The following is a 26,090-nucleotide window of genomic DNA, read 5'->3' as shown; positions in this document are numbered from 1 at the left end:
GCACATGTTAGCGCTCCGAGTGAGAAAAACAAGCGCTATAAGTGTTCTGAATGATCGATGCTTGGTCCCCATGCATTCGCAAACTCACCATTGTGAATGTGACAAGGTTTGACGAGGTAAGAAAGGCTATTGTGCTCAGTGTTTTCACGGCGTTTTATATATCTCCCGATGGGGGGAGGAATCCAGTCAATTTGCAATTGCCTCTCACTGATTGCCTGTCAACGGTCTGGCACAATGTTTAATTACACTGTGTTATGCAATGAATATCATTATACAACAATTTCACACGTATCTCTGCTTGGCAGGGTAGACCCAATGTCCATTTCACCCTAAAAGATATTAACATGTCTATGAGCACGTTTGAGGTTGATAACTACAGTAGCACGTAACACTGTTTGTGATATATGCACGCATAGATTTCAACTTGAAATAGACACTACACATCTTCAGCACAGTCTACGACTTGAAAACAATCCAGTCTAGTAATTCATGAACAAGACCAAAATCAAAATACAGTCTTCAACAGAACGATTGATTTGACATCAAAGACATTTCCTATTTCTTACGGAAGTATCGAATAATAAATTCCAAGGCACTAAACGTTTTTGTTTACTTTTTATCCAGTTGAATTCATTTTTCTACCTCAGACACGAAAAGTGTAATTATTATTTTTTGTTATTAAAGGATACGAATACAAAGCACATATCCACGCAGCTAGTACATGCTCCAGTTCTAAATACAGTTATGGTCAAGTTCTACCAACAGCAGGACACTCGAAGCTGCATCATTTAAACATCTCGCTATTTCTTTGTCTGTCGAGAAAACAAGCAAGACTCCGTTTTATTTTCGCAGTGACACTTCAATAATTATTTCCAGTGTTCGTCGATGATGAATGTGCTTCAGTTACAGACTTGGCTTGTGCTAATCTGTTATACGGGGTTTGTGTGTGACCAGCGCGCACGTGTGGGGAGAATGATAAATGATGGAGTATCGCACTTAACGGGTAGCCGACAGCTCATTCAGGAAAGCTCGGGCGTGCTCGCTACGGTCCGATGAGAGTCTTGGAAAGTGGAGCTATCATTGCAGAGAAGTAAGGCACTGGATTTGGTTGATTTCCATGGAGAATAAACATCAATATTTGGAGAAAAGATAGCAGGAAATAGTATAAAAAGCGGAGCTTCCTCTTCATTCGTACGGAAGTTCGTTTTATGAGAGGTGTAGAAGTACTTTTGTGGCAATTACCATTGTAATCTTTGGGGACTTCGGAGACATATGCTCCCTCGTCATAGTGAAAATGAAACATGATGTATATTTGAAAATGGCTGTTTTTAGTATCAGTGTGGGACCACAAGCAGCAAGACACCGTGACCAAAATTCAAGATGAACAATATGTACCCAATCCTGTGTGAAATGAATTAATACAGACTCCATGAGTGAGTGAGTGAGTTGATTTTTAAACACACACAAACACAAACCCTGCAAAGACTCACCTTTGAACCTCAGTTCTCATATTTGTGGAAACGGTAATAACATCCCTACTCCGGGATTTCTTCCCACATCTAACAGACCTTCTTTGAACTGAAATATTGTGTAAAGTAAACTTAGTTTTAACTCACTTGATTTGCAAAACATTACAAATGTTATCAAATTGTACGAAGGCGGATAACGGCCACGTAAAACTTCAAAAAGAACCCAAAATAAAACTCTGATCTACGTCACTATGGAATAACCATTTCGTCCTGGTTATATGCCAGTCGCCATCAAACAATGACTTGTACATTCTTTTTCTGTCTTCATGAACGCGGCCATATGTGTAAATCGACCAACTGAGGCAATTTGATGTAAACAGATTTGAAATGAAAATCATACTTTTCTAAGCTTGTATGTGAATGCAGATCCACATTTATATAAAACGTCATATTATCGTATTCAAGGCACATATCGCATGATATGTACATCTCCGTGTACTTAGCACTGACTAGCTACACGTGTCTATCACACTGTTTGACCGGAATACTAATAACAGTATGACACGAGCGTGATAACGTGTACATTGCATGTGCATTTCAACCAATGATACATTGACACGTAGTAAGTTGCTCTTATCTACAGCGTTTAGCACAACGATTAGCAAAGCGTGTCAAACTATTTTCCCAATATAACGCATGTTATACTTGAGATTAGACTCTCAAAACTAAAGTAGCGTCGCTAGTCAGGTTACCTTTGTCTACGCCAAAAGACACAGTGTCTTCATATTTGATCAATCACGGTGGATGAGAAAACAAGACTACCATTCTTTCTTAGTGGTATAATATATTACTACCATTAAGATAATGCCTTGCATCACCAAAGTTTAAAATCCAATCATCTTATATATGTAAATAAGCTTCTTGGCTAGCAATGGTTTACCTTTAAAACGTGAAATCCTTCTTTCAAACCTGGGACCGAAAAACACAGCAAGATAAATCTTTTACCCGTGAATGTACAATAGTTTACGGCCATGGACATATCTGTTTCAGAAACCCCAAGGTATTGTCAGATGTTTGACGTTTGATTACTTTTCTCATATTTCAACCTAATGTCATGATCAGCAAATTGCGTAATAGTAATAACATTGATAAGATAATTTTATCATAAACATTATGATCCGTGAAGTCATACATAATGTATTCCAGAACGATCCGTCTACAAGGAGACGCACTATGTTATCGGTTCAATCAAACACAGATATTGAACGTAAGGCCACAGATATCAAACGGGCAAAACGTCTTGGGATTGTCAGTATCTATTCTTCTCCAATAACACAACTTAAAGCACCTGTCATTGGTGGGTGTTGCGTCGTTTTAACAAGTAAATACTCCAAGTGAAACCACGAGTATATTATTCTTCTATCTATATCAATAATAATCTATCTCACCTGACGGTTTTGTGGGTAATTGTAACGAAATCTGTTTGCAAAGTGTATCCAAAATGTCAGCAATGATCGATCTATATAACAATGGTAGCGAGGCTTTCACCATGGCACGAGGACGGATTACCAAGAGGGTTCCATTCAGTTTTGTAGCAGAGCACAAACATATTAAATGGCTCCCTGACAGCAGGGTTAATCACCACACTGCCTTTATGTCTATAACAACCACTTCGATTTCATTTTCCGACGGACCTGGCAATACTCCTCATGGCCCTCGTAAGTCGATCAGATTATGCACCTCTCACGGAGAGGCATATCGCCTCCAAGAGATGGGCGATGTAGCCGAGCTTTCGTTATTTGTCATAACAGAAATGAATGCTTGTAGTTATATATATATGATGTGGGTCACAGGGCAGATTGTTCATCGTTTGTGTTATTTCGTTTTGGAAATGGATCGGTATTTGTGTAGACAATGTGTACAGCGTTGTGACCCTTTGTACTGATTTTGTGAAAATGAGAAGACAGTTACGCCATTTTAACTGATGTAAAAGTGAGGAGAGTGGTGGAAAAGTGTACTGAGGAGAGCGGTGGAAAAGTGTTCTAGGGAGAGCGGCGGCATAAATCTGCTACGTAACTCCTCACACGGTTTCGAACTCACCCTAAGATTCACCCATTCGACAGAGCGTTGTATTGAATAGATGTACAACATTGTATCTACAACATCGGTGGGTTCGACATTAATAACGGAAAGCGAATCAGCAAACACCAAACTCCTACCAACGAACATGAAATCTGTTGAAACGGCTTCGCATTTCGCTTACAGAACACACAAACATAAATTAACATCGACTGACCTATTTACATACTCATGTACATTTCAGGGTGATATAGGATGCATACAGCTGACAAGATGACAGGTAACATGTCATTACAGAAATGTGCTGTTCCATGCACCTGCAGATAGACACGGCAGTTCAAAGCCAGCAGTGCCTAATCAAGATCGAGCGGATGTGAAAATACATCTGAAGATTCTCTCTTAAGTTGTTAACATGACTTTGAAGATCGTCGTGCTTCTAAACGAACAGGCACATAACAAGTCTTTCTACCCTTTCCGCCAATCGCATCTCTTCCCAACCAGGCTTGTTTCGGGAAGACGGATTAGGTAGTTTGGCTATGACGCTTACATGAGGAGAGGGTCGTTGTTACATGACCGAGCAATCTGTGAGAGAGAGCGGACAAGGGATGACCTTTTCTAAAGAGTTAAGACAAACTCAGCCATGTCTCCGATAAACCAGCCAGACCAGGTGAAACTTTATGAACTTCATTTGGACATTTTGATCGCGTTTTAATTAGAAAGAAAGTAAAATTCGAAATAAAATATACGTATGTATATGTATATATACACGAACTTTCATCGTGTCGAATTTTGACGTATCTGTCCTACGGCTGTTTGTAAATCGTGATCTCTTCTAATTCTTTCTTGATTCATTATGCGGTTACGTCAAACATAGGATAACTCGAAGTATTTTCAACTTCGACACAGCAGTATTTAACTATATAATGGCTCAATGAATATGTGCAATGACACCAGGTGTCCGAGAAACACGTATTTTTGTCACAAATAAAAAGGGATAAAAATGGTATCTACATTGTGTAAGCTGCATTAATATCTTCAAGCTCAAGAGGTTGTATTGCTGGAGAATTAAGCGCTGGGTGAAAGTGCCTAGGGTCTGTCATTTAGTATCAGATAGTCATTGAGCTCTTAACAAATCACCGTTTAATTCTTACACGAGATTTATCAGATTGTGTTAATCTAGCGGCGGCCTTTTACACTTAAATCGAATAGGTAGATATTGCACCAGTGTCGCGTGCGGAGAGAACATTCTATTGTGACGGTATTAATATAGGTCTTCACCGCTATGGGTACCGCTCAGTGACTTCCTTTAAGTGAACTATCAACGTCTTGAACACATTGCAAAGACATCAATATCATGATAGTATTATGAACCACTAAACTACGGTTATTACGAATGCAAATTGTAGTTCAATAAAGCTGTACTTTGATATCAACATTTTCGACTAAACTATACAACAATAGTTTGAGATCAACTGTTCGTTATATCCGCCAGTTCGCTAGAAACGTGTTTGATATAAACGTAATGTATCACATACACGTATACAAAAACGTTAAGCAGTAGTGGGGACAGTTTTTTGACCATCTGATGCATTTCCATGTCACGAATCTCCAGAACAAAATATGTATGCCTTCATTCCTTCAAATGATTCGATAATCTCCTGGCCATCCATGCCCACAGTTTAGCCGTATAAACAAAACTGATGTCATTCTTTAACATCATCTTCCCTCCAACAGGACCAATTGTCCACCCTTTACATCTTAACATGCACTGAAACATGGCAAGAACAGCGCTAATATTAACCATACCGTCCCTTGTGGGGGCTAGTTTGGAAATCTTGATACACACTAATGTTGTTAAGTCTCGTTAAATTTCGCGACACCTCATTTTAACCAACCCCCACGACACAAAAGGGTAATCTTTTCTCCTCATAAAACGTACAGCGTGCTATCCCGCGACAGCCCAGGGCTCTTGAAGAGCCTTAGGCGGGGCTCTTGGGAAGGAGCATAGTTAAAGAGACAAGTATTAAACGATATTTTTATTACCGATGCGCTTTGATCTTTGACATGAGATATGTGTTTCTGTCTCTCAAAGCATCCAGCTAACGTCAAGAAGATGGTGCCTGTCAATTGTTGCCATTTTTTAACGAAAGATGTATTTCTGTGTGAGTTTACGTGTGAAGGAACCCGATAACAGGGATATGAGCAAATTATGAGCTTGCACTCCTAGTTTGTTTGTGCAGATACATAACGAACCTCGAAGTTAATGGAGGAGAAGGTTTTGGTCTGGTCTTGTGAAGCTGGTTTTATGATTAACATAATGATCATATATTTGCATGTATAACTTCAGTATACTGACATATTTAGAACCAATAACCATAAATTTGAGGCAGAAGAAAAACAAAGCAAACTACATTTAAACTACCACATGATTCATTTACACACATTTTAATTTGAACATTATGTACTACGCACTAAGCATAGACGTCTTCGTGTAAACTGTCTGAGCGGAGGTTGCAAGTGGTTGAGCAGGACATGGTAACTATTTTGTGTGTTATCCATGGGGATAATCTTCATCACCATTGTCTATTACAGCCAATAACAACTTTTTGTTCTGTGGTGTTTTGAATTACTCCCTGAACGTCACCATTTAGTGCAATACACGTTTCTCACACAAGGAGTCCAACGATATTTACTGGTAGCTATAGGTTTGTTTGTGTTTATGGAAAACATTAGAAACGCATCGCATATTTCAGAAACACTACCAGGGTGAGGATGTTCCTGGTTCTACAAGAACCGCTTCGTTACCATCACGTTCAAGAACTCGAAATCAAGACACGAGTCATAATCAACGTATGTAAATATCACGACGGGGGATACCAGACAAGCAAAGACATGAAATGTACACGCCTTTTTCTTCCTTTTAATGATCCCAGACAATGCAGCAATTGGTATCAGTGCGAAATGAACATCTCGGTACAAGACTAAGCTGTTCTTGATGAGCGGTATCTTGGTCTAACGGCACCAATGGAAGGGAGAAGCTATTCTAATGCCTGCGTGTTTCTAATTTTACTGCGTCGTCCATCTTCTTCTCCGTCATCAGTCAGACTCGCTCTTTCCGAGCCCTTGAAATAGGATACTATTCGTCGATGAGGATCCCGCGATCATCCATCAGAGACTTGTCCTGTTTTTAGGGGTCTTTGCGAGTTAAAACATCATTAGAGAATGCTGCATTTTAGACGAAATTGAACAAAATAAAAATAACGAATCACAACAACTCAACACGGGATATTTAGAGCACAAATAGAACACATGTTTTCTACGGTCATAGAACATAATTGAGATTTTTGTGAAATACCTTCTTTTCCTTTTGAACGTAGTACATGTATATATGTATATATGTATATATATGTATATATGTACAGCTATTTCATTTACAATGAAGAAATACAACCTTCACAATTTAACAAAACGAAGCAACGTTTGACTGTTTCTAATCACTAACGACTTTTTCGTAGTGAGAGATAAAAGAGTCTTATGCCATTGAAGGTTACCGACATAATTAGTATCGAATGAATAAATTACTTCAAATAGCACAAACTATTTTTTCAACTGCTCTACGAAGTACATTTATAGCAAGTTTAAATATAGTTGGCATTTTACAGTTTTATATATGTTCTACACTCAATGTAAATATATAACAAGCTATATAAATATTTTACTAAAAAACAATAATAATAAAAATAAAATAAATAAGAAATAAATTCGATGGGTTACGAAAGGACCCTCTTGAATTAATCACGATTATCGGTTTTATGCTTGTGCGATCAATGATCGATGAGAGTTTAAGGTCGGGCATTTAAGTAAACTTTTCCATGTCTATTTGTTTCACGAATTAAACACACACACGGGGCGTAGTAATACCATCTAATGTACATTTTAGTGAAAGGGCGAATTTGTCGGGTCATAGATAAACGGGTTTCGTCCGAGCATCATGTACAGAGAATCAGACGGAAACTGGAAATGAGAAACATCAAATAAATCAGTTTCAAAAACTGACACTTTCTTTTGCAATTAACATTTTTTGCATCTGGGCAGATTTTTTCTATCACTTTTGAATTCTTGTCTGAGAGGTTGGTATTTTGGCTTCTATCGTAGGCTTTCAACTGCAACCAATATGTCGTAGAATATTTTTCACATTAGCTCCGATGTTAATTGAAACTGAGAACCATTGCGCGGAGATCAGTCGTGCTGTGCATATTTGTTACACTCTACAAACAAAACTCGGATTTACTGTCAAATAGCTATGTTCGGTGTCGTTCCCCATAGCCAAACGTTCCTCCAAAAAATCTGGCCCCAAACTCTCCCCGATCTCAACTATTTCCGGTTGTGCGAAAGCGTCACCTTTCAAAGCAGAGAGAGAAGTCTTTTTTTAAATGACTTTTTTATATGACATGCAATAATGTAGATAGCTACACCGCGATCTGTACGTTTTCTTGCCTAAATAGGTCTGAATTATGCCCGTGATGCGATTAGTGAAATACTTTACAAGACCAGCGAAAGCAACGAGAAACTTTATAAATAATTCAACGAAAAACACACATATATATATATTCCATTTGGCAAAATATGAATCATTCATTATGACTTTTATGTTTTATCTACATATATGACATGCGTGGTTTCGTGTTTATTGTATTACGTATACTTGTATTTGTATATATGTATTTTTATAAATAAATATACGTGAAAGGAATCACTCATTCATCTTGGTCTAGTAATGTAATAACACACTAGAAGACACATTAACTTTAAACGATTCAGTTCCTTGTGATAGAGGCATTGGATGAAACACGGAGACGTGATCTAAACGACATCACAGGTAATTTGTCCAAAACGTACTTCTTGTGGTCACATCCTTTCATCTCGATAGACGATTACATCAACTGACCAATCACCTCAATGAAAATTAAAAAAAACCCACACCGTTTGCGTTTATTTAAAACGGTAATACAGACACGCATTTGTACCCCCCAGAAACAATGAACAAACCAACCATCAAATGGTGATTTGTGAATTGGATACGCGTATAATAGTCTAGACTTGAAACTTCAAATGATTAAACAATGGCTCTGCTAACGTTTTTTGTGCTTAAAAAGTTCATTTTTTTAGTGGTAAAAAACTATAATAACTCCATTATGTTGCTGGCTTAGGTCGGTGAAGAATTATTTGTCTGCAAATTGAAAAGCATTATCAATCACGGAGACAAAAAATGGTGTTGAGGAATGCCAATGACAACGAATCGGAGTCAAATACCTTCAACTGACTTGACCGTTTCACCATCCTTTTCTCCATCATGCGTTTACAGTCAGTACTATTAGCTATATGAGGGCAAACAAGGATAGAGTAAATCCAGTTTCGCGGTTCGTTAAAAAGAAATGAAAAGAAACACAATATTACGTCACTTCGCTAAAATAACGTGTCCTCGAGTCTCGTCTGATCTTTGACACCTGGGATAAATAAAGGTTAAGATGAGACTTTGAATTGGGGATTATGCGTTTTTTCAAAATGCAGGAGACTGAAATTTGAAAAATTAGTAAAACATTTAGACAAGATACAGTCATGGAGAACCAGTGATTCACCGGTTATAACAGCTTGTAAGTGAAATATTTGCTTCGAATTCTTAATGCAGTGAAACTGAAGCTCAGATTATACGAAATTCACTTCTCAATGGTAGACAAATAAAACCATCAAACCTCATGCTTCTCATATCCGTAGTGTTAGGTCTAAATCACAGGGAAAAAACAACTTCGAAATATTTTCTTAAACTCGCTAAATCGATCAGTTTCGTTGATAAAAAAATATTACGTAAAAACTTGAATCTCTGCACATATTAAAAGACGTGCTGTGAACCCAGAGGCTCTTTCAAAAGTAACAGCTTAACCTATTTTGCTTCAGTTTCAACACAATGGCGAAAGTTTTCACCGAAGAGTGCTCTACCCGACCATCTCAGTTAGTAAATTGATAAATTGTCAAGTTTAATAGCGACCATCAATTTTATTCCTAATAGAAGCACAGTTGCCTGAATGAAAGTTCCATAAGCCTATTTATCATAGTCAGAACGCTGACATCCACTGTCCCAGCATGCCTAATGTAATATTTCAGTTGTGATTGCAAGTTTCGATGAAATTATTTGTTCAGGGAAAGTTTGAGTTGGTTAAATTGCTGAGGTGTCTTGCGACTGTCAATGGATAATAATACTGTTTGTTTTTCTCAAGATATGTTAATTTCTTACTCGAACTATGATATATTAGCTTACTTAGGGATGAGAAAGGGCATAATTTCTTGTTGCACAACTGATTACAACGTTAACAAAGTTGAAAAAGACAAAGCTGTTATTATGATCAAATGCTTCCATTGATTTCTGTTAGAAACAGTTCAGTTCGAATTTCAAGACAAACCGAATATTTATCGTTCAATGATAATATGTGCGCAAGTCAAACTGATGTATTAAAACAATGGATTTATGAAATGAATAAATCAACCCAAAGCTAACCTTATCTGACATTAATCGAAAAACTGGTTGAATGGGTTCCAGTATACTGACAACCTATTAGCGTATGAAACCTTTCCAAATGATGCTCAAGTGATCAAATAACATTATCATCAAAAGAGTCTTACACCCGTATCACAATTAGAGCCAAGCAACACGAGACTAAATTGACCGACAAGCAATCAGCAGATAAATCCGTTTTAATTCCGATCCCAGTTATGCGCCAACCGGAAGCATGATAGTGTCGGATGCGCAGCGGGAGATGTCATGTTGTCTCTGATTTCATCCAGGCCGTCAGTAAATGACATGTTTTAATTCTCGTTAAAGAATATTCAAAATGCAATCCCCACCATCAGTGTTCATTAATACAAAAAAGCCAGGACTAGTAGTCGAGATGCCGGTTTTAATTGGTCCGTCGGGGCCACGTCTCGAACGCGTGGACAGACCAGGCCGTTTATTAAGGTCAGTGTTGCGAAGGCAAGGCAACGGCGGGGCTGCGATCGGATGGAAACACGCAGTATCAAAAGAATACGATTATTGTTGTAATCATCACAGGCTTATGTGAACACAGCAGATGCGATAGGGACGTTTATGTTCATATTTCGATCTAGATTATTTACCGACCAATTGTCAGCCGAGATTGGTTGAAAAAAATGCCAGACATATATTGAAAACAATGTTCATCACAGTTCGAAGGTCGATTTGCCGTTATTTCGACCAAACCATAACAAGGTCCCACTGCTAAATTTTACCGTTTGAAAATCATGCACTTCCATGCGATAGCTGTTCCCGAGACAACACGTCGGTACGTATTGTACCCTTTCATGAGGGTATATAGTCGTACAATCTGCTCCACGATGCAATAGCATGCTTGATCTTCACGCTTGACCCTGCTCACAGACAACTAGTGATATCGGTTCATATATCTCTCAACACTGCAATTCAGCATGAGGTGTTCTCATCTCAGAAAATAACCCCGTCCAAAACTCTTCCATAAGACTACACACATGCTAAAAGTACAACGCGATGTACGAATACCAAGTATTTGTAAATAATTATCAAATAGTAATGAGGTTTTCAGAGGAAATATCCCAAGCAAAAGATGAGGACTTAGACTCATCGAAACACACGTTAACAGCAGAATATGACTCTGGGCCCTTATACTCGAAACGTTCGTAGCCCTAAGAATTCTTAACTTTGATCGTAGCCAATGTGTTAAGAACGGGCTTAAGAAGTACGTAGGGCTACGAACGTTCGAGAATAGCTAGCCTGGACCTTTATCCATGCTTATTCTGAAAGACAAGACCAGCGAAAAGACACGTCATGAGAATGGAATGAAACTTTAGCTTTCGAGTTGAAAGAACACTTAAATATTGAAAAGGAGGACCACAACATCCTGCCAGTGTCCTGACAGTTTCAGGACAAACGAATTCCGGATTATCAAGGTACCAGGTTACAAAGGTTCCAGCCTTATGAGTTTGTAAAGAGCATGTACCTTGATTCAGTACCATGGCAAATGACAATGACTGACCGAAATGCCGTTATTCTTACATGCTAAAGGATATACCGAGTTGGAAATAGTCGATGCCATGATCGTGGTTTTTTGGGCCAATCGAAGAGACTGAAATATTCTAATTTAGCAATGAGGGAATACGTTGGCGTTTTCACCATGGAGTAAAGAAAAGAACGTGAACGTTTTTGCTGAAATATGGTTCACTTGCCGATAGTATATGAAATAAAAGAAATCGATAGCTCGACCTAAATATTTTCTTCAGTCAGTCCTAATTGAACGACAAGTAGCACCGAAACCTCTCTAGTGGCATGTTCGCGACGTCATTAAAAAGCAACGTCAACACCACCTCTCCCAGTCGACTCAGAAGAGATGGTTTGAACTTAGAGGTGACGTGTTCAGGCTCAAGGTCAAACCAAGGTCAGACTGGTCCGGAGGTTGCACAGCTGTAGGCGAAGGTCCAAGAGCCCGGATCAAGCCCGCTTTGCAGTGCGTACAGACGTGGTTGTAATATACACGGCCTGTATCGGACGGCAAGTTTCCGTCGAGTGTCCGGCAATGTTTGTCCAAGCGTCGGCGACGTTGAGAACGAGCGTCGATGGCGATCCCTAGCGTCTTGTCGGGTTACGCGCTCACCGTCGTTTCAACGGGCGCAGGTGGGATATCATCCTTCTCACTAGTTTTGGAGAGTTTGGCAGCCCCGTGCCGTTACTGGTCACCGATTCAACTTGGTTGTGGTCAGTTACAATGGGCTATTGTGTTGGAACAGGTGTAATCTGACCGTGGTCAACATTTCTAGGTCAAGGTATGATTGCGTGACAGCGTGGTGACGAAGATCCCCATGAGTATATATATTATACATATATGTACATAAGCATAGGGTGTGTGGCGGATTTCACAGTGTCGCACTTAGACATACAACAAAATAGCACAACTGCAATAAACATGAAGAAAAACTCAAAATTACCAAGCGATAATCATCTGTACGAATTCAGTTCAATACCAACTACAGACTTTATATGGTGTTTTCAAATTGTATGATTTTCGCAAGAAAATCAAAAGCAGGGAAACATATATTTAAAGTGATTTTTTTGCAGCACATGTCAAAATTAATTTCAGATTTCGTTTAAGTGACATGATACCGTTGCTGACATCCCGACATTCTTGCATATCATTGCGAATTTAACTTCACTTTTTCCGTCAGAATACATTTTAAATTACATTAGGTTGAAATGTCAAAAAGATCGGAACATACATTCCTTCATATTTGTTTCCTCGGGCTGGCTCCTACCACTAGTAATGCATTCCTAATAAGGTAAGCATGTAGATTAAAGTTGACATTAGTTAACATAGCAGTAATATTCCTCAACTGTGTCCCTCCTGGAATGCTCAAAGTTGAAATGCCGACGTTTGAATTATTGATAAAGTATTTGAATATAAACGAAGTCATTTCCGTTGGAAGTTCCCTGTAGCAAACATAAGATTACGAGGAAATTGGGGGATGTTACAATCAAACCAATTGTGAAAGATCAAGACGAATGCTTCAGGGGATTTTTAGAGCCTACTCAAAATCTTCAATGTTATTATTGTGAGTTTGATGGAGTGTGCATTTACAATGTACGCCATGATCCATCCCAGAGCTTATTACGTTATAATTTGTCTGGTAAAAATTTGATTTTCCCTATAATTGCAGCATTTTGGTTTTTGAAAATGCTTCTGCATATTTGGCATTTATGTGAGGATTCTGGAGATGTTTGGGGAACTTTCTAAAATTCGTTATACGCAAAGATGTTAGGTGCTCCTTCTCTCGACGATATATTCCGACCGTCAGTCATGAGTCAACGTCAAGATTTAAGTACGTTTTCCCTCGACTCCAAAACGTCGTTTTCTTACACCAAGACAAACAGTTTTGTGCGTTTCACATTGCTCACTTATTAACCAAAATTGTTTGAAACAATTTAGCAAAACGAACATGTTATGCACAGTGTTTCAAAACCATAATAATGGTTTCTCATAATGTCTACGTCATTTCGAAATTCAAAACAACTGAAAAACGACAACAACTTGTATAGTATGTCAAGAAGGATATATGACATCAATCTGGTTTAACTGTTGGCGCAATTCATGCCATTTTGGCAAGTTCAGAACATTATATCTCAATTTATATCGTATTTATATCGTCTGTGCCTTAATATATGCCACTAGTGCTATGTTTATCTCTGACATAATGATATTTATATCATGATACTTGTCTTTAGATGATAAACAGTATCCCACCTTGGCAGTGCAAATCACTCCATCACAATGCTGTCTTGTGTAGATTGTATGTTCAGAACGAAGTATTGTCTCCTATAGGCTTATATTGTCATTATGGGGTCATACAGGGTTACTATCTGCGGTCCCTGTGATTGACAAATGGCTATATGATAGGTGTATCTAACGTCCCTGTCTTGAATCCTTTAGAATGCATAACATAAGATATCGGTTACTGGGTTTAGAGGAGGCGTGTGTATTTCACATACTATTGATACAAACACGTAAGATAGTATCAGTGATACATTTTCTTGAGTGTACATGACACTATTTGGGGGTAAATGTTATATGGGTTAACTATAGTGCAAATCGAATGTATGAAGCACACAGAAACGTGTATATGAACTGGGTCAGTTCCACTACTTTCATACAATATTTAGATCGAATATTTAAAAAAATATCAGTTTGTTATAAATTTGTTTTAAACTGAAGAAAAACTTTGATCTTACTTGTCACCGAATTTCATATTCGAATTAAAAACAGTCTATAACTTTTATTTATTATGGCAAAACAAATTCTAAACTATATAAATTGTGATATCTCCAGAGTTTGACGATAGAAAGACGAAACGTCGACAAGCCCAAGTTTCTTGACACGAATAATCCTCTTGTTTTTTTTCTAATTAAACGAGTCGCAAAGTGTGTCCGTTAGGAGCTTAGGTTTTATAATTTTTCAAAATATTTCTCCTAAAACCTCGATCACACGAGGAAGTGCAGTACACAGGATAGTTCCTGAAGCCTTTGATAACGCCAAGGTTTGGGTGCCGGGCCTATGTTGGCAGTTGCCTCTGGCGTACCTATATGACTGGAAAAGCTAAAGTTTGTATGATTCATACAACAATTACCCGAGGGAAAGGTGACGTCTTGCTCTTTGAACACATATCGTGAAATATGGCCACAATCCCACCCTAAGGCTCAAACACATCGAACATCTGAAGCCTTTTAATTCTAAAAATAATGTGCAAAAGAGTCAAAAGTGTTTCGTTCCGTAAAAACAAAGACAGAAATGATTTATTTGATTTATACAACATCTGTTATATTGAAGCATTCAATAACAAAAAATAGGTAAAATATGTTTCAAGGGCTTAATGAGATTGGGGGTTAAGGTGATGATATATAGTGTATTAAGATTAAACCTGTCCCAGAATCTCTTAATTATAAATTTAAAGTATGAATTGTTAGTGTATGTCAACAACATAAGTCATTGTACTAAACTTGCTGGAATATATGGATTAATTTTGCAGTACTGTTTCATTGACTGCGTTCACAACCTAAGTATCGGTACACGACATTGATATTCGGGAATGGTTTGTACGGGATTTAAGTATTTAACAATCTATGCAGACTGGTTTCGTTGTATGTGTTGAATGATCAAATTATGTGACAACGGAGCTAGTATACGCTCCTTCTTCAACCCATGTGTCGGCTTTGGGCCCTTAGCAAAATACCGTATCACGCGCTGCCGTTTTTTAAGTTTGCAGCATACCTCATAAATCTGAATTGTCCATTTTGTTGTGTCTTTTCTTCTTCTCAACGTGTGAAATGATGTATGTATTTAGTCTAGATAACGTCTTGGAGACATTTGAAGAGGTAAACAATGGCGCGTTAATTTGCGAAAATTCTTTTTTTGAATAGTGTGTTAATTGCATACGCCGATCAAATGAAAAATGAATGTTACTGAGCGACGAATATAGTTTTAAAGATCTCGTAGAATCTTTTCTTTCGAAGAATCAGTCTATGTGATCAGTTCTAGTAGAAGGTCAAACCAGAAGAGGGATTTTGCAACTATCATCTGCGTCATTCAATTTGAACTTTTAATAACTCAACATGATACACGCATTGTGTATCTCGTTAAACAGCTTTAACGAGCTGTTAAACAAAATGCTGACTAAGCACAATGAACTGTTACTTATGCGAGAACATTAACACCCTTTTCAATTAATATCCGTGAATTTGTTAAATCATCAATATGAGTATTTGAAGCGTGTATTTTAAACACATAACGTGTAAATTCGCAAAATTAAAAATTCAATTTCGAATTATGAGGCTTCGATGCTGTGTTATACCCATTTCCCCGGGATGATAAATGACCGTCATTTCTTTCAATCAAATTTTGAAACATCGCGCAGAATTACAATTGTTCCTTTGTAACCTAAGGTTAGTCGTCTAATAGAAGAGTTAAGGGGTCTTTCAGCACAATATGAAGGCAGCTTTACATTTAACACCGCTGCATTCGCCAGGGACACAGAAAGCCCAACACAACTAATGAGCGCCTATGATGAATGACCAGTGGGTATTTCCCACCTCGAAACACTGGCGAACGGTCACCGAGGCCGTGGCTTGGGATTCGACCTTTAATCCTAAGCTTCACAGCGGTATCTCAGTGTTGATTTATGACTTTAATGGAAAGAGTGAGAAAAATAAAAGAAAAATTCCTGGACACAATTTTCTGGTGTTTTTCGCTATATCTCGTCGTTGTGTTTTTCGCTTTTATTGCAAATTGTAGCAAACGAAGTAAAAAATAGATACTTTTTTTCTTGATAAACATATCCCTGTTTTATCCCTACACTGACAAAGTTTGGACTCACTTTTGCTGTTTATTTGCTCTAAGCCTGATTTAATACTAAAAACTAGCAAGCGTGAATGCATATTATTACATATGTGTTATTGTTATGAATAATATTATGCTTGTGATTTTTAGTATTAGTGTTTTAATACATTTTATATTTATCTTATACATTTACCTCACGAACCAGCATAAAATGACAATGAGAATATGATAACAGTAAATATACATTAACATGTTTTATCAAATGTGACTAAGCTTAATGATTAATCTATATACCTAGGACAACATGACACAAATAATAATGTGAGTGAGTTAGTGAGTTAAAATTTAAAGTCACTTTTTATTATCCATAATATTTCATCCATAATAAATAATGTTATTTACAGGAGTACATAACACTTCATAAGGTAAGTTTATCCCCCTGAACATATTCATATATGATTTTAGAGAGGGTAGCAATGTAGATGAAAACATATTAAGTGAAAGGGTATTTATTAAAGAGGTCAGTGATTAAATTACAGGCCTCGGGTTTTACACATACACACACAAAAAAAACTACGAAAAGGGTATAGACTAGCCTAAGACACATGCTAAATATCGCGAGGGGCCATCTGGCTTAGAGGTTTCAAACAAGTCCCCTCTTAGAACTGTGGTTCTCCTTCTGTTTCAGCGGTGCGATTTCCCAAAAGGGACGATGTCTGTCCTCGTTATAAACGCCATCTTTCACAATTGGGAAAACAGAAAATCGCTCATTTATCTTACGGGGTGACAGGCCACTTTCGCCAAGACATCCACGCAATTTGCAAATCCATATTCCACCATATCCCAAATTTTTGGCGAGGAAACGATAAGAGTACTGATCGAAGGCGAGCACTCTTTAAACCACCGCCCTCACGGTGTTAAAGGGGAACCTTTGGCTATTTGTCATTACTATCAGCTGAGTATGTGGAAGATACCGCATCCCTCTTGCTATTAACAAGCAGAAGAATTCAGATTTGTTTCTTCCAAATGCACAGCACCGTCCTGCAAGATACTTTCGGTTAATATCATGAGTCTGACTCTCTATGACAGATAATATGCTGAAAATCACTACATTGTGTTAAGGTTAACGAGCGAATGGATGACTAGTCGCGTCCATGCATGTGTCATTTACAAGTGTTCATATGAAACCGACGCGTGTCAGTATACACAAAAGACAGTCATGTTAAGTGTACTTCCACACGTTTTGGGCAAATTTGAAATGAAACGTTGTCAATTTCAGTGACCTAGAAAATAACATTTTCAATATCAAATTTTGACCTTTAACAGGTGCAAAATATGTGTGTGGGAGAATGTGGGAATCGGTAATTATATATTATATATATGCAGTATCTAGATCTTAGATGCGATTAAAATAAACAATTATTTTCAGAAACATAGTCATGACTGTGATATTAGTGTCATACAAATAAAGGCCATCCACTTCCAATTCCAAGAAAATGTATACTTCTGTTTCGAAAAAAACAATGCAGTGATCGATCGAAAGTTTGACACTTCATAAACTTGATCTTCATGATGTATACAAAATCCGATCCTCGACTGGGGATAGTGTTGATACGTCGAACACTTGTAACTAGATACGATCGACATTGAGAAAATACCGTAGGCGACGAGCCAGAAATAAGTACGATACCCTTCATTGCCACGCTAGTCACCCACTATCTCCACGTACAAAAAGTACAGAGCAGCTTTGCTAAAAGATTGACTGTAAGGAAGACTATGAATTTCACATTCCAATCGAAATTGAATTCACTAGAGATAAATTTTCCTTTCGAGTTAACGAACAGTACACTATGTATATTCATAAACCTGAAAATATATTGAAAGTTATAAAGATTCAATTAAGCATTATTATTAAATGCATTACATATCCAGTCTGTAAAACTATGGGGTAATTTGATTTGTATAGTGCGTCAGTTGTCGCTGTATTGTCTGTTCCATAACTGTTACAAAATGTGCATGCATGGTGTGAGTGTGAATCAGATGCTTTATAAAATTAATTTACAAGGAATTAATTTAAAAATGAAAAAAACAAATATACGTATGAAGCAAAACAAATGTTCGTACAAGTAGGACTTATTTTAAATGAATTAGGCTAGTAGAAGAACCTCCACTGCATTTAGAAGTGAATATTTGCACAGCGTCTGTGATTTGAAATAGATCATACCAATAAGTATGCTTGGCGTATCGATTTCACGTAATCGATGTTCAGAGGAAGTATCGGGTAATCGTTAAAATTGAAACAGTCTGTTATTTAAAGAAAGAATTTTTTCCTGACGTGCAATACCTGTAAATTCGATGTTGATTTCAAACCTGTTCTGTCAGTTTCACACTCAACATAAAAACTGTACTTACATCCACCGTAATACGACAATAAAGTTTCTCGAAAAGTCGAATATGTGGTTTGAATGACTGTGGTTCAAAATTGCACTTTGACCTCATGATTCTAATTTACAGGGAATTCACATACTACAGATTCTTTATGCCATATGTTTTATTTTCACCCTTTTAAAGAATGATACAGTTGCTAGGAGACGCTATGAATGTCATTCACGCCTCTTACTAATAAACAGTGATGAAACATTTTGACGATACGATATATCATTCTGTCGACGAAAGGTGACATATATTTTCATTTTTCCTAATTGTACATGTTGACTGAAGTGACATATGGTTTGTAGATATGATAGATATCTTCCGTGAATATATCGTTGTGTTAGAGCTACATGTTGTTTTCACACACACATGTACTGTTTATGATATTTATACTACAATGTGCAATAGATACTAATATTGATCATCATTTTTATTTTTATTAGTGGCCTATTGGTGGTGGTAGTGGTGGTAGTAGTAGTAGTAGTAGTAGTAGTAGTAGTAGTAGTAGTAGTAGTAGTAGTAGTAGTAGCAGCAGCAGTAGTCGTAGTAGTAGTAGATTGTCAAATCCATTACATCTCAGAATACGAGAGAGAGAGAGGGAGAGAGACAGAGAGAGGGGAGAGAGAGTGAGAGAGAGGGTGTGGGGAGCAGGGAGAGTGGCAATCTATATAAGGATCTGGTTAATTCATCATCGAATCTGTCATACCCATCCCGATATTATTCTGTATTATTTTAACGAGGTAGGAATTAACATTAATATAACAAATATATTTATTTTAAATTCTATTTTGACAGGAGTACATGTAGAGTAGGAAGATCTCGACTCAATGTGTATGACAGTATTGCTTCATATAGCAACATCATCTTTGATTCAAGATAAAAGATTATTGTCAACATTTGAAAATTTATGTACATGTACTATGTAAATTCATTGGACAGAAGTGATTGCATATCCTAAATGTATGTTAATGGTATTCAAAATGCCTAGATGTGATAAATACTCATTAAAGCAACCCATTTTGTGTTATTTTGATCAATGTGGGCAATGAAACATTATTCATAATCTCAGTCCATACATATACTTCATTAAATATTACAAAATCACATTCAGGAAACATAGATTCTATCTTTAGCTTCTTTAAACTTATCACCTGTAAACACTACCCACAAGGCAAAAACGTTATTGCTTATGTACCGTATATTGAAATAAACCCCCATGGTAATCAACTGCTAGTGAGTGACAAGAAATAGGCACGTGTCAATTTCGCCGCCAAATTACCATAATCCTCGTCAAACACGATAAGAACCGACGAGACTAATATTCAGTAAATGGGTCTTTTCTATTTAAATGACTTCTCGTGTTGAACGGAAGAGGAAAACGCAGAGAGAAGAGGGTGGAAAAAGAACCCAGTTAAGCGTGGAAAAATAAACAATCAGGCTGTTAAGAATAATGTACCCGATCCCAAAAGTAGGGGGAAACTAGGGTAGGGAGATTAGTCTTAGTAGAAGCGCAAACATCTATTAAGCATAGTCTGTTTTTTGATTGTCTGGTTTAAGCCAAAGGTCACTTGCATAGGGGCTTAAACACAGATGAAGGACTTAACTCCACATTGAATCGTTGAGAAGGGCTGGGTAGCCAAGCAAAATGTAGACAAGATCACTATTCGCACTTGATGAGTTCAGTGGTTGTAGAGGCCAGCTGTGAATATGTTTATGTATGAAATTGACAACGGTTCGTGTAAGTCACTGAACAGGTGTTGGGATAAAGCTGTATTTTTTTTAGATTTGTCGATAATGCTTGTTTGACGAGGCATATTTAAAGCCTACATATGTAAAATTAATATTAAATCTTCTTGAATAGGTGCAGTCTTCGTCTAAAATCTTTATGTAAATGATTGACATTAGAAAGTGACATGCATGAAGCTGAGGTTAAAACTGAAATGTATTTCAAATGTGTATTTCATGTCTATTGCAAATATTAAACGTACATAAATGTTTGTTACTTGTCTCTTGTAGATTTGCCATACTCAGTCACATGTACCTTTCATTTGATCTGGTATTTTGCCAGGCTTTCACTACCTATGTCCAGAAGTTTACTCAGGGGTGAAATATATACCAGTAGACAAAATACTAGTCATCAAAGGTTATTAAGCTTTCGGTGGTGTTTTCAAAATACTATACGCTTTAACAATAAATGGATACATTTCACAGGGAAGCGTTATGAACATACATGCAGTGGTCTGTGTTATTCATACTGGTTTCATTTCAATAAGCCTCCTAACCTTGGTCTCGTGCCAGTGTAGACCCTCTACCAAACATTATTATCATGCCGGCTAGGAAATCCTATTGTCCGTGGTCATGCGTTTGAGTGGCGGTGCCTTTCAACTTACAGGTGAGATTGTTGAAAAGAAAATTCGATACAGGTAGAATGAAACGGGTGAAAAGATCAGGCACGAGTCAAGCATGGTTTTTGACAAAAGTGTGGAAGCGTTTTCATCAATTAACTCAAGAATAGCGATGTGATTATGGCTTTCAACACATCGTTGAGCGAGAATAATAACACACTAAAACGGCCTCCTAAAGCCTGGCTGAACGCATAATCCAGCCCAGTGTAGCAGCCGAGCGAGACACCGTCTACTCGAGCCGATACCCAGGCTATTTCCTGGTTTGACAACGGGGAGTGAACGAGCGTTGATAGAGAGAAGGATTGAAGGAACGTTGATAGAGAGAAGGAAAAACGTAATGTTAACTTACCTGGTTTTGTCGGATTTCTTTTAATTGTCATCCAACGAAATGGCTTCGATTGCATGGCTTGACCTCCGCACTGTTCGGACTTCAGGGGGGAACCCCCAGGTGTATGGGATAGGTAAGCGCTGGTTCCCCCCGTGGGGAGGGTGTTCCGAGAAGGGTCAGAGGCACAAGAAAAAGGCGTCCGCACCCCCATGTCCATACATGCTGCCCCGTTACCATTTCCATTTGGCACATAACAATCATTGACAGTGGGGACAGGCGGGATATCCCCTACCCCCAATCCGTACCCTCCTGGGTGGCGTGTAGCTCGAGCGATAACGCTGGTAGATACAGGGTAAGAGAGCTGAGGGTTGGTTCCCAAAGCTAACTCGCCACCCTGAAGACTTCCAAGGGAGGGGTCAGGACCGTAGTACCCCTGACCAGTATCGAGAGATCTGTTATTTATGTTTGCAAATCCGTAAATGCTCGCTGGTATTTCAGAGTTAGGGAAAGTGTTGGCATAGGAATGAGCGTCAAGATTGCACAGAGTGTAGTCGTTATCAGAATTCATAATTTTGTCCTGTTCCGAGCCGTGCCTGTCAATAGGGGTGCTCAAATTAGCTGTCGATGGAGAGATAAATCTGAAATAAATGAAGGTAAATTACGCCTGGAAAATGACAGGATTAGAGGCGCTCGCGAGCCCACGTGATACCCTTCAGCCAATCGGCTTACACCTGCACTGTATAGGATGAAACGGAGCAATGATAGATCGGTCTAGCGACGGGAACATTTTCCAATTTCTCCCTTGTTTTCTCGTCTTAAATGGGTGATTTCTGAGCTAGATTTACGACTTTTACTCCAAAAATACAGCCACAGGTCCGGACGAAAATGTCGACGCTGAACAGGGAGTGCTTTCGTCACTGTTTGTCGCCCTATCGAGACACGTGCGATCTCGAGACTTGAAGGACAGCGAAAGAAGGTATTTGCATGTTAAAAGCTATATTATTCAGTCTAGAGTGCCTAAAGTAGATCACTGGCGATAAATACTTGCGACGTTTTTAACCACCTACCTGGGCCCAGAGAACAGGACACATCCGGTCGTGTCAATTTCAGAAGCCATGATCTTGTTATGAAATGTACAAGCTTTGCTCTCGCGTGTGTTCCGTAACTTGTCTGAGGCCACACTGAGGCTGGTAGCCAGGAGTTTTATTACTTTACATCTCAGGAGTTTATTTTGATAATTACCCTCCCTGATAACCCCTAAGACTTGATGACAGTTGTCTTTAGGGGATACCCCGAGGACGGGATTCTCCTCATTACGTCATAATCCCCGAATCGGTAAGCGTTGATGGTGTGATTTCGTTTTCCGTGCTGACGGTCCGTAGTGGCATGTGCCTATTGTCTTCTCTGCTGTTTTGTTAAACTTGTGAAAATCTGTTTCAAACTGACATTTAATTATGTAGATTACAAACATTTAAAAACATTTTGTTCTTTGAATTATTTGACCGGTTGCCATATTGCTCAGCTGTAAATTGGGACCCGTATTTGAGATATTTAGATGCAAATGTTAAGAGGTCGCTTATATTGTTACGCAGTGTTGTTGTTTTGGAAGTTGGATTAATATGTTTAATTTTATTCGAAGGGCTGTATTTAATGTCTAATTTAGAGTGTTGAGTTTGGGATGCAGGGTGGATTTTTATTGATAATTGACAGGTTTAATTATCGTGCTGTCATTTTTTTAATCAGCTATTTTCCCCATTCGACAGTATCCAGAACTGTGTTATGGCTTAGTCCAGTAATAGTTTCTTAATTATAAGAATTAATGAGGTTGTAATATAATTCATTTAAACAGAAAAATCATATTTCGATGTAATTTTAGATATATGTACATACAATGGTAGACATATATACACTTATACAAGCTATGTATTTTGAATTTTCCATGTTGTCTGAAAGTCATTCATAAAGTTTGCAACTGTATACACTCGAAACTCCCTAAGAGACTGAAAATGTTATACGTCTATGTATTAACATGCTTACATTACAAATATCATGTTATAACATATACACATCATAGGCATGCATATATTCGTAGACTAGACGCCAGCATATTTTTGTTGCATTTATATCATATCAAACCATTTTAAATATATAGCGATGATAAAACCATATTTATTTATTTTTATTTAATTCAAATTATTCAACGAAGCTACTATACCCTTTAAAAATCCGAGCTGATTTTTATGTTAATTATGAAGTCTAACATGACATGACAAATACACATCAACAACCAACGTATACGGAAGACCGTCGATCTGAAATGAACAACCGATATTCTGAAATAAACATTCGACTCTCTCCTTATCTTTATATGATGACAATGAAAACAGTGTATATACCCCCAGACCTCTCCTTCCCAAACCTCGTTAATAAAACGATACTCATTAATTATACCCATTTGTATATATAATAAACGATACTATAAATACATGGTTCTGAAATGAACATGGCATGAAATAAACAGACATGTATGTCAGTAGGGGTGTCTTTCACGTCTTCCGAGTGATCAGATCGTGTTGCGTGTTGTATGCATTTGCGGCGTTGCTTCTATGCTGGGAATAATTACACATAATTGCATCCCCTGGAATGGACGGGGACACATTTTTGGATAAAATACGATATTTACTGGGAAATTTCTTGAAAAATGCACGAAAAGGTTACCAGTGCAATGGATTTTCTTTGCATCTGGAGACAATTCACGTGATATGGTTAAATAACAGTCGCTAATGGGTTTTAAATCGTGGTCCATTTAATATGGTTTCACGAAAAAATCATTTATTTGCATAGAGAGAGTGTAAAACATGTAATTGTCCCGATCGCCGTTTCACTTAATTACTTTCTGTTGGGTTGTCTGATTAAATTCAGGCAGATTTCTTGGTATTTTTCTGCTGTTTTAACACGGATTTTAAATTCAGTTTATTATTTGTAATTAAATCGAAATTTATGTCATTAATTCAAATCGTGTTTTTATAAGAAAGTACAGCGTTCATTAATTATGTGTTGTTCGTATGTAACATTGTAGAATTGTTTTCGATGTTTGGAAATTTTAACTGTCGGTGGTTTTTGTAACAAACGCATTATTCATTATTTTGCAATAAATCGTCAATTAATTTATAGCGTCGTTAGCGGTTGATGAGATTGATAACCCAAGACAAACGCATTGGTCGAAACCACATGCAACTGTGTTAATTACAGTAGAAAGATGTCTATTACAGAATCAAGTGAAATTAACAATTGGCGTCAAACGGTGACTTTCATGAGCAATTGTACATTGATTGACGTTTGTCGTAATAGATTTCAGATCGATTGACATAGTAATAATATTTGCCCTCAAAATTATCAGCAACAGACATGCGATTGCTTTGATAATGGTTTGATTATTCTAAGACACACTTAATAGCTTTGGCTTTTGGCGACTGCTTATTACTTGGACTCCAGCGTCGGACTTAACATTCGGACTAGTGGTGGTATAATTAGATTTCCACTCAGGAAAAGCGGGGCTACACTGCCTAACAGCGGAGCTCATATGATGCTCCGAATGGGGTTGGGGTGTTCAGAGGGAACAAATTTCCTGAAGGAACTTGAAGTTTTCAGACGTTTGACAGCATAGTCATTTGCAGACTTTATCAGAAGCGCCCACATTGTGAGCTTTTGTTACGCGATATGGCATTTTTTAAATGACTGACAATTTTCCACCACCGGTAGTGAAATTTTGTTTTATTAGAACGTTATTCCATAGCCATTCTATTGTTTGATTTTAAATTCCCGTCCCTGCGAGACGGTAGCTATCGAATCAGCCATATGGTGATAAAATTTAGTTTTTCGAATGTTTTCTCTGTCAATAGGGAGCTCTTCTGGAAAGATTGTGTTTCAAGTTTTTGTAGTTATTTTAAGGCCGGTAATGGCTCTGTTACCAAAACCACAAAATGGCACTATTTATCATTTTCGTATATAATATGTTGCAGTCAGGAACAATAATATGAATTTTTTAAGTTATAAGTATTTATATTTTTATATGATTTTTAAGTAAACTTCATTTCATAAGTTATAGGGTCGACATTTGTATATCATAATTGCTAAAGTAAACAGCATTGGTTATGAGAAATGGGGAAAAAATATTCTTTATCAGCTGTAACACGTATATTTTAGTGTTTGTGAGTTTGGTACCATATTGTGGCAGTGTGTCTCAGCCTTTTGCTAAGCACATAACAAAATAATTTCAATATGGCTCAACTGTACAAATAGGAATAGTAGATACTGTAGAAATCAGTATGTGCATACTTGCCCGTGGTGTTTCATTTTTAAACATTCAAACTGAAATATTTTAGTTTTAAAAAAAGTCGGTTGAAGTCAGTAAACTCCAAGTCAAATTGAATTCAAATTTAATTCAATAAAC

At 37.6% G+C, this 26,090-nt stretch overlaps 1 protein-coding gene across 1 annotated transcript in view; it reads right to left on the bottom strand.

Annotated features, from left to right (window-relative positions):
* LOC137298131 (homeobox protein Hox-B1-like) overlaps window positions 1–22,258 on the bottom strand; it is a 32,022-nt gene extending 9,764 nt beyond the window's left edge. The window contains exon 1 of the mRNA XM_067830237.1: window positions 21,659–22,258. Coding sequence (XP_067686338.1) covers window positions 21,659–22,205 — 547 coding nt within the window. The 5' untranslated portion in view covers window positions 22,206–22,258. The remainder of the gene's footprint in view (window positions 1–21,658) is intronic.
* Window positions 22,259–26,090: the final 3,832 nt, after the last annotated feature.

This window comes from Haliotis asinina, chromosome 10 (genome assembly GCF_037392515.1).
Source record: "Haliotis asinina isolate JCU_RB_2024 chromosome 10, JCU_Hal_asi_v2, whole genome shotgun sequence".
NCBI lineage: Eukaryota > Metazoa > Mollusca > Gastropoda > Lepetellida > Haliotidae > Haliotis > Haliotis asinina.
This window is presented reverse-complemented; position numbering and strand designations above follow the sequence as displayed.